Below are 14,628 nucleotides of genomic sequence, written 5' to 3' on the forward strand. Positions count from 1 at the left end.
TATGTATATATTTTTGTGCCAGTACCACAACTGTTTTGATTACTCTAGCTTTGTACTACTATACCTTAATATTGGAGACTGTGACACATCCAGTTTTCCTTTTTCAAGACTGCTTTGTCTATTCAGAGTCTTATGTGGTTCCACACAAATTTTGGATTGTTGGTTCTAGTTCTGTGAATAATGCTGTTAGTCTTTTCATAGAGATTGCATTAAATCTATAAATTGCCTTGGGTAGTATAGACATTTTAACAATATTTGTTCTTCTAATCCATGAGCATGGAATATCTTTCCATTTGTGTCATCTTCAAATTCTTTCATCAATGTTCTATATTTTTCAGAGCATAGGTCTTTCCCCTCTTTTGTTTACTCGTAATATTTTATTATTTTTAGTGCAAATGTAAAAGGGATTTCTTTCTCTTTTTTTTATGTTTATTTATCTTGAAGGAGAGAGCGTGAGCAGGGGAGGGGCAGAGAGAGAGGGAAACAGAGAATCTGAAGCAGACTGCAGGTGCTGAGCTGTCAGCACAGAGCCCCACGCAGGGTTTGAACTCATGAGCGGTGAGATCATGACCTGAACTGAAGTCAGACACTCAACCGACTGAGCCACCCAGGCGCCCCAGGATTTCTTTCTTAATTTCTCTTCCTGCTTAGTGTATAGGAATGCAACAGATTTCTGTACATTGATTTTCTATCCTGTGACCTTATTGAATCTATTTGTCAGTTCTCATAGTTTTTTGGTGGAGTCGTTAGGGTTTTCTATATACAGTATCATGTCATCTGCAAACAGTGCAAGTTTTACTTCCTCCTTAACAATTTGGATGACTTTTATTTCTCTCTCTTGTCTGACTGCTGAGTGTGGGACTTCCAGCACTATGTTGAATAAAAATGGTGAGAGTATATATCCTTGTCTTGTTCCTGACCTTAGGAGGAAAGCTCTCCGATTTTCCCGAGTATGATGTTAACTGAGTTTTTCATATAAGGCCTTTATTATATTGAGTTATATTCCCTCAAAACCTACTTTGTTGAGGGTTTTTATCATAAATGAATGTTATACTTTGTCAAATGCTTTTTCTACATCTACTGAAATGATCATATGGTTTTTATCCTTTCTCTTATTGATGTGATCAATCATCACATTGATTGATTTGTGAATAATGAAACACCCTTGCATCCCAGGAATAAATGCCTCTTGATCATGGTGAATGAGTTTTTAATATATTGTTGGATTCAATTTGCTAATATTTTGTTCAGAATTTTTGCATCTATGTTCATAAGAGATATTGGCCTCTAGTTCTCTTTTTTTGTACTGTCTTTTTCTGGTTTTGGTATCAGAGTAATGCTGGCGTCACAGAATGAATTTGGAAGATTTCCCTCCTCTTGTATTTCTCGGAATAGTTTGAGAAGAATAGGTATTAACTCTTTAAATGTTTGGTAAAATTCGCCTGTGAAGGCTACTGGTCCTGGACTTCTGTTTGTTGGGAGTTTTTTGATTACTGATTCCATTTTATAGCTGGTTATCAGTCTGTTCAAATTTTCTATTTCTTCCTGATTCAGTTTTGGGAGGTTATACATTTCTGGGATTTTATCCATTTCTTCTAGGTTGCCCAACTTGTTGGCATATAGTTTTTCATAGTATTCTTTTATAATCTGTATTTCTGTGGTGTCAGTTGTTATTTCTCTTTCATTTCCTGTTTTATTTTTTTAATTTAATGTTTTATTTATTTTTGAGAGAGAGAGAGTGAGCTGGGGAGGGGCCGAGTGAGAGGGAGAAAGAATCTGAAACAGGCTCCAGGCTCTGAGTTGTCCACACAGAGCCCAATGCAGGACTCAAACTCACTAACTGCAAGGTCACAACCTGTGCCAAAGTCTAGCACTTAACCAACTGAGTCACCCAGACGCCCCTCCTGTTTTGTTTATTGAGTCCTCATTTTTCAGGGAGGGGGGATGAGTCCAGCTAAAGGCTTATCAATTTTGTTCTTTTCAAAAAGCAGTTTCTGGTTTCATTGATGTTCTGTTTTTTAGTTTCTATATCATTTATTCCTTCTGCTGGATTTGGGTTTTGTTTGGTCTTCTTCTAGATGCTCATGTGTAAGGTTAGGTTGTTTATTTGAGATTTTTCCTGTTTCTTGGGGTAGGACTGTATTGCTATAAAATTCCCTTAGAACCACTTTTGCTGCATTCCAAAGATTTTGGAGTACTGTGTTTTCATTTTCATTTGTCTCCATGAATTTTTTTGTTTCTTGGATTTCTTGGTTGACCAATTTATTGTTTAGGAGCATGCTATTTAACCTCCATGTATTTGTGTTCTTTCCAGACTTTTTTCTTGTGATTGATTTCTAGATTCACGGTGTTGTGGTCAGAAAAGATGCACTGTATGATTTCAATCTTTTTGAATTTGTTGAGACTTGTTTTGTGGACTAATATGTGATCTATTTTGGAGAATGTTCCGTGTGCACATGAAAAGAATGTGTATCTGCTGTTTTTGGATGGCATGTTCTGAATATATCTGTTAGATCCATCTGGTCCAATGTGTCATTCAAAGCCACTGTTTCCTTTTTGATTCTGTTTGGATGATCTATCCATTGATGTAAGTGGTGTATGAAAGTCCCTACTATTATTGTATCACTATTTATTACTTCTTTTATGTTTGTTATTAGCTGTCTTATGCATTTGTGTGCTTCCATAATGGGTGCATATGTATTTACAATTGTTCTATCTTCTTCTTAGATTGTTCCCTTTATGATTATGTAGTGTCCTTCTTTGTCTCGTTACAGTCTTCGCTCTGATATAAGTATTGCTACCTCAGCTTTGTTTTCACTTCCATTTGTATGATAAATGCTTCTCCATTCCTTCACTTTCAATCTACATGTGTCTTTAGATCTAAAGTGAGTCTCTTATGGGCAACACATGATGGGTCTTGCTTTTTTCTCCATTTCATCACCCTATGGCTTTTGACTGGAGCATTTAGTCCATTTACATTCAAAGGAATTATAGATAGGTATGTAACTTATTACCACTTTGTTATTTGTTCTGCATTTGTGTTTGTAGTTCTCTGTTTCTTTGTTCTCTTGTTCTTTCATCCTACAGTTTGGTGGTTTTCTTTAGTGATACACTTGGATTCCTTTCTCTTCATGCTTTGCATATCTATTACTGGACTTTGATTTGTGGTTACCATTATATTTGCATATGACATCTTCTGCATATAGCAATCTACATTAAGTTGATAGTCGCTTACATTTGAACACATTCTTTACTCCTTTCCCCCCTCATGTTTTAGGTATATGGTGTCAGATACTTTACATCTTTTTATTTTGTGAATCCCTTGACTGATTTTTATAGCTAAACTTATTTTTACTGCCTTTGAGCTTCCTACTTTTCTTACTCCTACTTTCCATTCCTTTCCTTTGCTTACCCCTGGTCTTTCTTTCCTTTCCACTCAAAGAGTCCTCTTTAACTTTTTTTGTAGAGATGGTTTAGTGGTGATTAATTTCTTTTAAGTTTTGTTTGTCTAGGAAACTCTTTATCTCTCCTATTCAGAATTATAATCTTGATGGAGAGAGTATTCTTGGTTACAGGTTTTTTCTTTTAGCGCTTGCAATGTCATGCCACTCCCTCCTGGCCTGCAAAGTTTCTGCCAAAAAATCAGCTGATAGCCTTATGGGATTTTCTTGTATGTAACACTTTTCTTTTCTCTTAATGCTTTTAAAATTCTCTATTTATCAATACTTTTTCCTGTTTTAATTACTATATGTCTCAACATGGACATCCTTGGGCTGATTTTGTTGGTAGCCCTCTGTGCCTCCTGGATCTGAATTTCTGTTTCCTTACCCAGATTTGGGACTTTTTCAGTTATTATTTCTTCAAATAAATGTTCTGCCCCATTTCTCTCTTCTCTTTTTGGAATCCCTATAATGCACGTATTAATTACGCTTGATGGTGTTACTGAGTTTCTGGAGTCTATTTTCATTTTTGTTATTTTTTTCTCTCTCTTGTTGAGCTTGACTGCTGCTTTCCAAAACCCTGTCATCCAGGTTGCTGACCCATTCTTCTGCCTTCTCTAGTCTACTATTTACTCCTTCTAGTGTTACTGTTAATTTCGGTTATTGAGCCCTGCATCTCTAATTGGTTTTTTTCTATGTTTTCTATCTCTTTGTTAAGGGTCTCACTTAACTCCTCCACTCTTCTCAAATCCAGTAGTATCTTTATGACCATTAGTTTAAATTCTATATCAGGCATATTACTTATCTCCATTTCGTTTACGTCTCTTGCTGTGATTTTGTCCTATTCTTTCATTTAGGACACATTGTTCTGTCTCTTCATTTTGTCTAACTCTCTATGTCTGTTTCTATGTGTTAGAAAAGTTAAGTTATGTCTCCTGTTCTTGAAAGTACTGGCCTTATGAAAGGCATTACAGTGCCCTGAAATCCAATATCCCCTGTTCACTAGAATCTGGTGCTCAAGGTTGTCTCCTATGTCTACTGCATGTGCCCGGCTATTGTGGCTGAGCTGCATTTGCCTTCAGTCCAGTCATTTGCATGGCTTTCTTTGACTTTTGTAGGCAGTGTTTGGTCCTTGTGTTAGTGAGCCAATCTGGGGCCATCTTAGGCTTGAGTTGAATCAGACCAGGCATTTGCCAGAGATGCAATAGAACCAAACTATAGGTCACTTTCCCTGTGTTGTCCCCTGAGGACCTTTCATTGATGGGTAGAAGACCAAACATCTGTCCCCAGCCCACTGCCGGGGCCACAGTCAGATTGGTGTGTGTGGTTATCTTCTCCTCTCCCCAGGGAAAGAGTCACTGTCAAGGCTCTTGCACACTGCCAGGCTTGTGGCACCATTCTAGATGGGCTTCAGCCAAGAGTGTATTGGAGGGAGCAGGCCTGCAGGAGAACACAACAGTGGGGCACCCTGTGCTAGCAAGGTCTGTACCACAGTCCACTGTGAGAGGGGACCTCCAGCTACCAGGGACCAAGGCAAGGTTGGAAGTGGTGGTATACATGGTGTTTGCAATGTTTGCACGGGTCTTCTATGGGAGAAGACCTGAAACCAAGGCCTGCCTTGAGGAGGCGTGACCACAGGAGAACTCAGGCAGGGCATGCCATTAGCAAGTTAGGTAGTGAGTGATGGTGCCATGCTGGTTCCTGAAGGGTCCCTGTGTCTAGTCTGGGAGACAGAGATAGAAATGGCACCCACCAGCTCCTTTGTTCCTGGAGAAGTCTCCCAGGAATCCCTGCCCCCTCAGCACACACTCTGAGATTATTAAACAAATCTCTCTCCTATATACCCTAGGCATTTTTTTCAAAATGCTGCTTCTATGCTATATCTGTAAGGAGCTGTTTATTTTTATATATTTTAAGGGCAGGGATTCAGTTTCCTCTAGCTCTCCTGGCTCTCTCAAAGCTGAGCCCACTGATGTTTAAAGTTCAAGGTGTTAAGCCCCACTGATTGTAAGAACTCATGAATTCGGCCTCTCTGGTTTTCAAAGCCAAATGTTATGGAGATTCATCTTCCTCATGTAGGTTCTCCACCCCAGGAATATGATATGAGAATCTGTTTCTTTCTCCTCTCTGCACCTGTAGCATCCTTCCCTTCTTTCCTCCTGTAGATCCATTTAGCTCCCAATCACGTCTCTGCCTTTCCTATCTTCTTTGATATGGCCTCTTCTCTACACTTAGCTCCAAGGAGTCTGTTCTGTCAGACTTCAGGTTGTTTTCTGGGTTATTTACACCCATGTGCATGTTATCTACTTGTATCAATGGGACAAGGTAAGCTTAAGATCCTCCTACTCTGTCACCTTCCCCAGAAGTTTCCCAAATGAGGTTTTAATGAGCTTGTTCCGTCCACAGTATATCAACTGTGTTTAAGCCCTATTCAACTAGGACATCTTGTTTGTAAAATGTCAAAAGTTTCTTCATTTTCCCCTTCATTTGTGTTAACATCCTCAACTTCCAATAGCCTAAGTTCTAATATTTAAACCTAAAATTTATGGATAAAAAAATGTTTCCACTCATTTGGTCTACAAATATTTATTGAATGCCTACTAGGTAGCAAGCATATACTAATTGCTATTTTAGTCCCTACTCTTCAACATTAATTTACTCAATGAGCACATAGAGATGCCCAAGATGAGAAACCTCATTAACCCCATATTTCTACAGTAATTAGAAATAAATGTGCACTGTTGTTTCATACATTTGTCTGAAAATTGAGATATGCATTACCTCTTCCTCAATAACAAAAGAAAATTTAAGTTATTTTAACTTACTAAGAAGCAGAGTGGAGTAGTCCCATCAGTATGGACACAGAGCCAGACAGACTTGGATTGCAGTTCCAGTTCTACTACTTATGGGTTGTAGAACCTCAGCTTCACCACTTAGTATTTCTGAACCCCAATTTTCTCATATATAAAACTGAGATAATTATACCCCCTTGCAGGAATTTTGGGAGAATTAAACAAGATATACATAAAGTGCCTAAAACAAAGGAGGTACTCTACAAATGCCAAAGATTGGCTTACTGAAATAACTAACTTTGTTTTAAAGCCCATTACTACAATACCTGGTTATTTATCTCTCTTCATTTTAGGGCAGTATATTCTTATTTGCCGAATGGAAATCAGGAAATTTAAGTTATAGTTCTGGCTCCTCTTCTTGCTGGTTGTGGGACCCTGGTTAAGTCACCTAACCTCTAACATTCAATATAAAGGTAAAAACTAACACTTCCCTCACTGTAAGCTCTAATCTTATACATGTTTTTTCTGCATAGGAGAGCAAAAATGGAAAGAATCTTGGCTTTGGAATCAGACCTGCTCTCTAGCCACATAAGCCTGAACTAATCACTTACTCTGTCATGAATACATCTATGTAACCTTGGAGTCTTTCTTCAGGTCTACTGTGAGGCAAAATGAGGAAGTAAAGTATAAGGAGCTAAAAATATGAGATAAACTGATGACCAAATAATTTAGGAACCAGCATTTGCTTTGCCTAGCACAAATGTCATTAAATCAACCCCTTTCACCAAAGTATTCCTACTTTGAAGATTTCAGATTCTTAACTGCAACCTCTATTACTAACTGAAATGTAATCCTCTATTACTAACAAATAGAAGATATCTTAACCTGGGTTTCTGGGATGGACATTATCTCTTGAAATTATTTTCAAATTTTCATGTGTCTGCACACAGCATGCATTTTCATGAAAAAGAATTATCTTTTCATAACATATCAAGAGGTATCTATCACACCAGAAATGTTTAAGGGCCAATAGAAGCAAAAAAAAAAAAAAAGAAAAAGAAAAAGAAATACAGTCTTTAGCTCTGTTAATAGATGAGCAATACCAGCAATATTCTGAATGAGTTTCATTCTCCCACCACATAACTTTCCTGGGCATATGTTGCTCTCTCTGCCCTCCTTTCCTCCTCTCTACTCCCAGTCCCTCTGCCCTACAATATTCACTGGGCTAATTCCTTCTTGTCATCCAAGACTCAATTCATGTGTTCTTCCTCCAAGAAGCGTTACTAAACTTCTCCTACCACCATCTCCAAGCTGTCAGAGAACTATTATCTAGCCTCAGAATTCTGTGTACAACTTCTACCATTGCCTGGATGCTAATTTTCTAGCTCTATTCTTCTTCTACTATTATGGGAGCTCCTTGAAGGCAGGGACTATGTATAAATACATCACTGAATTTCCAAAGTTTGCCACAATGCCTGACATACAGTAGGTATTAAATATATATTTTTATAAGAATAATTCTAAAAATGAATAACAGTCCACAACATAGTGATTTCTTCCACAACTCTATGACACAGAGATTAATATACTACAATTAGTGACTTCTAAAACTCCTGATAAAATGCAGCAAACTATAAATGATGGCAGATTGTTTTTTTCCCATTTCTTCCACCAAAACTCAAAGATTTTTTTTCCATAACATTGTTGAAAGTTCTTTATTTAGGAATTTCCAATCCCATATAAAGGTTTTTAATCCTATATTAAATTCTAGGAGTTTTTCTGTGTTTGCTTGTTTTGTTTTCCTTCAGTTGACATGCAAATACATTATTTTGAAAGCCTGGTTAGAGACTCAAATGTTCACAATCAGTAGTTCTCAAATATATATGACAAATAAAAACTATTTTCTTTAGAGTTTGAAAAAAAAAGAAGTTTCTTTTAGGAGTCCCATTAAATAAATGTGAAATACAAAAAGTAAAAATGATCATATTCCCATATGGTGAATAACATCAATGAATTATTGCAAACTTTCACACTTAGAATAATGTTTTATAATCAGAAAAATCAATTCCAGCTAAGGATGAAAATTTTTCTTAATACTAAAATTAACACCTACTCCAGTGCTGAAATTTAACAATTAATAAAAACATTCTGAAACTCAATTACGATCGTACTATTCTTTGACTCAAAGACAAAGCTGTGACTATTAAAAATACATATGCAAAATATAGACATCCTTCTGTCCTTCTTAATGCATATAGGTTTCTAGTATCTCTAATTGAAAGTGACATTGCGCAATGATACTGAAACTAAAGCCAAATGCAACATCAAGAGATCTCCAACATTATCAGTTTCTTAGAAGAAACAAGCACATAAACATCACGGAAACCAAATGTGTTTTCCGTCCCAATACTATACTTTTAGGATCTTTAATAAAGCTATATACTTGCTGATGTTACAGAAAAATATACAGGTGACAAAAAATAATTCAAAGCTTTAAAAATATTTCTAAAAAGGGATAAAACTATGTAAATCCACATTCCCTTTTCCACAATTTCAAAATCCATAAATCTCTAAAAATGGCAATTTTTTCCATAAATTTGGTGCCAAAACTAATTTGTCAACAAAATTTAACCTAAACTGACATGAAGCTATTTATAATTTATTCATTTAGTGTGAATGTGATATTAATGTGTTTGATTACAAGGTACTCTCCCATACCCATGGGGATGTTATATAATTAACAGTACATATGCTGTATTACTTTTCCATAATCCAAAAAATATCTGAATTCTGAAATATATTTGCATCCAAAGCTCCAAATAAGGGACTATAGATCTAGATTTCCTCTTCTTTAAAAGACAATTTTACTAGTAAGCTTTAGGAAAAGACACACACCCATGCGCATGCACACACACACACACACACACACACACACACACACACACAGAGGCAGATACTAAATAACCTACCATTTCTTTGAGGGTAGGGTATAACACATTATGCACTTTCCAAATCTATCTCTAAGTCTCACCTGAAAAGTAGGTGTTACTGTCCCCAATTTGCAAACAGACTTAACTATTTTGTCCAAGTACTAACAAAAGATGGAAAACACTATTCTCATTTCTAAGGCTTTTTAAAATTTCAAGATTCTGTCTATAGATGATTTCAGGTACCATAAAATTACTTTTTTAAAAAATATTCATTTCACAAATTGATCAAGGTACAGGCCATTTTTTTGAAAGAGAGAGAGAGAGAGAGAGAGGCAGAACGAGCAGGGGAGGGGCAGAGAGAGAGAGAGAGAGAGAGAGAGAGAGAGAGAGAGAATCCCAAGCAGGCTACATGCTGCCAGGACAGAGCCAGATGGGGGCTGGAACTCACAAAACCATGAGATCATGACCTGATCCAAAACCAAGAGTCATATGCTTAACCAACTGAGTCACCCAGGCACCCCAAAGTACAGGCCGTTTTTAACAGACTGCATCATTCTAAAATTTCTGGTCAGTATGGGCTTCCACAAAAGTAACACACTTGGCAATATAGGAAAAAAATTATACCAGGTAATTCACACAAAGCTTTCTTTTATGATAGTTGGAAAGGAAGAAGAATCTGAGAAATTGAAGCAAGTGCAATCTAGCCTATTACTCCCACATGGTTTCTTTCTTATTATTGTTAATAGTCAAATTGTTGGAAAAGAAGAAAAATTCAAACATTCTTGTCCTCATTTTAAAGTACAATGTTTTAGGGACACCAGGGTGGCTCAGTCAGTTAAGCTTCTGACTTCAGCTCAGGTCACAGTCTCATGGTTTGTGAGTTCAAGCCCCACATCTGGCAGTCTGTTTTCAGTACAGAGCCTGCTTCAGATCCTCTGTCCCCCTCTTTCTCTGCCCCTTCCCCGCTTGTTCTTTTCCTCTCTCTCTCTCTCCTCTCAAGAATAAACATACATACATACATACATACATACATACATACATACATACAATACAATATTTTAAAGAAACTTCCTTTTGCAAATCTGACCTTCTAACAGAGCTATCTGTATGCTTGGAAAAAAAACTTATCCCTTCGCTCCAAGAAATCCCTCAATATCCACCTCATATAGAGACCTATTCCATGTCATTTTAGTACAAATAACAATTCCACATTCACCTAAACTTGGTGTCTGTCTTTCTTCTAACGGTAAATAAATTATACCAATGGGAAAAAAATGAAGGAAAAAAAGAATGTCTTAAATTCATCACTGTGTGTTAAATCTTGCTTAATTTTTTACATTCAAGCTTCAGGGGAACTAAGAAAATTTCATTTATTGTGCACTTCAGATATATTATCTCTAGAATTCACAACTATCCTGCAAATATCATCCCCATTTTATGATGAGGGAACTTTAGATCAGAAAATTTGAGTCCATGGTCCTCATCTAATAGATTACAGAAACAGACTTTAAACAAAGATCTGAATTCCAGTTCTTTCCATGTCACCTTGCTAACATATGCTTACCTTAGAATAACATTTCTTGTAGGGCAGGAATTTTCATCATGGCTATTATTGCTTCACTATGTAGAATATTGCAATACAAAGAGAAAGCCAAATAATGAATCTGTATAATGTTAAAATAATCCCCAAACAGGGGTGCCTGGTTGGCTCAGTTGGTTAAAGCATCTGACTTTGGTTCAGGGCATGGTCCCCTGGTTCTTGGGTTCATGCCCCACATAGGGATCCGCACTGGTGGTGCGGAGCCTGCTTGGGATTCTCTCTCTCTCTCTTTCTCTCTCCCTCCCTCTCTCTCCCTCTCTCTCTCTCTCTCTCTCTGTTCCTTCTCCACATGTGTGCTCTCTCTCTCAAAATAAGTAAACTTAAAAAAAAAAAAAAGCCCCAAACACCTATAATCTTACACTTATTTGCAGATCTTGAGCAAGTTGCTTAACTTCTCTGTGCCAAAATTTCTTCAAACAGTAGAGTTAATACCTTAGAAAGTGGTTATGATGCTGACATAGATTAAAATATATAAAGCTCTTAGCACAGTATCTGGCACATAATAAACACTCTAGAAATGTTAGCTATTGCTACTGAGATGAAAAATCATCAGATGGACATGTTTTGAACCAGGTGACTCCAGTCAGCAATAGCTGGACACCTAATCCAAAAACAATCAATCCTACACTGGCTTGAAATCTATGACATGATCTGGTGAAAATATGATGTATTCCAATTAGTTTCTCTCTCTTGGGAATCTGAATTAAGAAATAAAGACTAAGCCCATTAATAGTAATTCAGAACTTAAATGGTTTGGCTCTTACCTTCATCAATTTTCTCTCATTAATGTTATCAACAATGCTAAATCTGTTGCTAAATCTAGTTTTTCAGTCTTCATTTATATATCATTTGGCAGCATTTGATCTGTTCAAGACCATTCTCCTCATTCTCTTTGGAAAGCACTGAAATATTGTAGCTATTCAACACTTAATCCCAAGCCTCTACTCCCCTCACCCCACTGTCCCCTCTATGCAATTTCATCCACACTTTTGACTTCACTAATTATCTTTCATGTTAGCTCCGACTTTTCTTACACATTCAACTGCCTTGTCAATCTCTCACTTCTCTGGATGGCTCAAAGATAAAAGATAACTCCGACTCCATATGTCCAAAACCAAACTCATGATCTTCCCTCTCAAACACAGCCAAGACCCCTTCCAGTGTTCCTTATCTCCATAATGGCACCACCAACTATCCAGATTCATGAATTAGAAAATTAGAAGCATGACCTGATACCTCCTTGTCCTTCATCCCCATCTTTCACTAAATCCTATTAATTTTACCTCTTAAATATTTCTCAATTCCTTCTCTCCATCTCCACTGCTACCTTCTAACAGGTCTACCTATACCCATTCTTGTATCTTCTGTACTTCCCATACTGTAGCCAGTTATATTTTTCATGATTATAATCATGTCATGCTCCTACTTAAGAGCCCTCAGTGGCTTCCTACTATTTGGTGAAAATACATATCATAGTATTCAAGACCTGCAAGATCTGTTTCAGCTTCTTTCCCCCTCCTATTGCCCTATATGCAGCCATATTTGTCTTTTTTCAGTTCCTTAAACACAATACATTATGTTTCCTGCTACCTTAGGATCTTTGCACATGGTTTCCCTCTGCCTGGACCCTCCTTGTCCTTCTCTTTGCTTAATCAATCCTTATTGTATCTCATCTAAAAATATCACTTCCTCAAAGAAAGTTTCTTGAACCACTAGACTTGATCAGATCATTGTTATTTATTCAACAAATATTTAAGAATAACCTTCTCTTCACTTAATCAATCCTTATTGTATCTCATCTAAAAATATCAATTCCTCAGAGAAAGTTTCTTGAACCACTAGATTTTATCAGATCATTCAGTTATTTATTCAACAAATATTTAAGAATAACCTACTGTACACCATGTATGGCTCTAGACATGTGGGATTGTTAAACATAACAAAACCTTTGCCTTCATGGAGCCTGCATTCTAGTGGAAGAAAACAGGCAATAACTAATAAAAGTAATATGTAGACTATATAATATATGTAAAGCTAGTAAATTGGGGGGGGGGGGGTGTGAGGGGGCAGGGAAGAAAAAAAAAAAAGAACAAGGTAAGAGAATCACAAGCAGAGAGTTTCCACTGCCTAAGTTGGTATCTAACATATAGTTGGCACTCAATAAATATTTGCTGAGCAGATGAATGAATAAAGGAATGAGCATGTTCAAGTCACAAGGAAGCTTGAACTGTAAAAAGAATAAAGGAACTACTTGATGGACGAAGCAAAGAGAAACCATGCAGGTCTTGAGAGAGAATAGTCTCTTGAACCATTCACTCTCAATGGCTTCATTCAGCTTCCAGTTCAGTTACTACAAGGTCTTAGTATAACCACTTCCATACCCTTCCCCAGTGCCAAGGGCTGGATAATTTAAGTGGGTCACTCCTGAAACCAAAATACCTAATCAGGACACATATACAAGATTTGTATACCACTTCCATCACTCACCACCACACTTATCCCTAAAGCCACTGCTTTACTACACACACAGGTATCACTTGTCTTAAAGCCTCAGTTCTTCGGTCCCCAGCCCCTTTCAGGTGCAAACTCCTTCCCATACACACAAGACTGAAAACCCTTGCTCTTTCCTATGACCGAGTGAGACACTTAGGTCACTACTCTCCAAGACCAGTCAAACCCACAACTGGGGTCCCCTCAGGGATAGACACCTGGGTCTCCCCTTCCCAGCAGTCTCCTGCACCTTAAAGACTATCTTCTCCCCACAAATATATGGACATGCACACCTTTGTGATTCTAAATGACCTTCAAGATCACTGATCCCACATATACTCAAACTCAGGCTCCAGCATTCTTTGGTAAGGTTCTGAAAGACTGGGGCTCTGAGTGCCCCCGCAAGCCTCTTGTCTTTATCAGAACCTACGAAAGGATTTGTATACTTTCTCGATGGCCAGGGGTGACCCTAAGGCACTGTACTTCCCCCAAACACAAATATTCAGTGTATACCCCCTTTCCATGGCACTGCCTGATATTACAGTAACACTCCTCTCCCATATACCTGCCTCCTCAGAATAAGAGACTCCATCAAACCATGCCCGTTTAGGGAGCCCTCCCATGTTCCCACAAGACTATGTACCCCCGTCCATGACTCAGCCCTACTCCCATGATCAGCCCCATCACACGCGCCCCTCAGGAATAGAGTCCTGTATCTTCCCTGGAGCCCCAGCCCCTTCTGGGCCCATGCTCACTCAGGAGTGTGCACACTCCCGCATACATTCCTGCGCCTCCTCCGGGACTCCGAGGTCCCTGCCCGCCATTCAGAGCGGTGTGCACCTCCCTTGACCCCTGACCCCGAGGTCACAGCCCCACCGCGCAAACACACAGGGGTGCCTCCTCAAGAGTAGGGCCATGCCCAAGTCCCCTCTCCCCTCAGACCCAGGACCGCCGTGCTGCTTCAGCGCTTCCCCCAGAACGACCGCCCCCACAGACCTGCCTCAGGCGCCGTCTGGCTCCGCTCCGCCATTTTTTGTTGTCCCTCCGCCTCTAAGCCCACGCGAAAATCGCGGGGCAGTGGGGAGCGGGCGACCGGATCCTCGGGCTGACAGAGCTCCCTCAGGAAGACGCGGCACGACGGTTGCTAGGGCAACGGGCGGCCCGCGTGCCGGCGACCGGCGCGTGGCGGGGGGGGCGGGAAGGCGGGCTGGGAGGGAGGGAGCGTGCGTCCGAGGCCCCGCCCCCGTGGCTCCAGCCCTCTCCGGTCCAGGCGCCGGCGGGGCTGGGAGTCCGCGGCGCTTCTCGGTTTCCCACTGAGCCACCGCGTTCTGGCAACTGAGCATGCTCAGCCGCCTCTGGGGAGCCAGGACCCGGTC

At 39.1% G+C, this 14,628-nt stretch overlaps 1 protein-coding gene across 10 annotated transcripts in view; it reads right to left on the bottom strand.

Annotated features, from left to right (window-relative positions):
- Positions 1-14,380, bottom strand: part of LOC102965268 (BEN domain-containing protein 5) — a 1,451,018-nt gene extending 1,436,638 nt beyond the window's left edge. For 9 of the 10 annotated variants that reach the window (XR_006221402.1, XR_006221404.1, XR_006221403.1 and 6 more), the window contains exon 1: positions 14,249-14,380. Coding sequence is in view for 6 of the 10 variants with exons in the window: in XM_042997075.1 (XP_042853009.1) it covers positions 14,249-14,282 (34 nt within the window). In the remaining 4 variants the exon portion in view is untranslated. The remainder of the gene's footprint in view (positions 1-14,248) is intronic. The other variant, XM_042997071.1, reaches the window with a different exon arrangement.
- Positions 14,381-14,628: the final 248 nt, after the last annotated feature.

This window comes from Panthera tigris, chromosome C1 (assembly GCF_018350195.1).
Source record: "Panthera tigris isolate Pti1 chromosome C1, P.tigris_Pti1_mat1.1, whole genome shotgun sequence".
Taxonomy (NCBI): domain Eukaryota; kingdom Metazoa; phylum Chordata; class Mammalia; order Carnivora; family Felidae; genus Panthera; species Panthera tigris.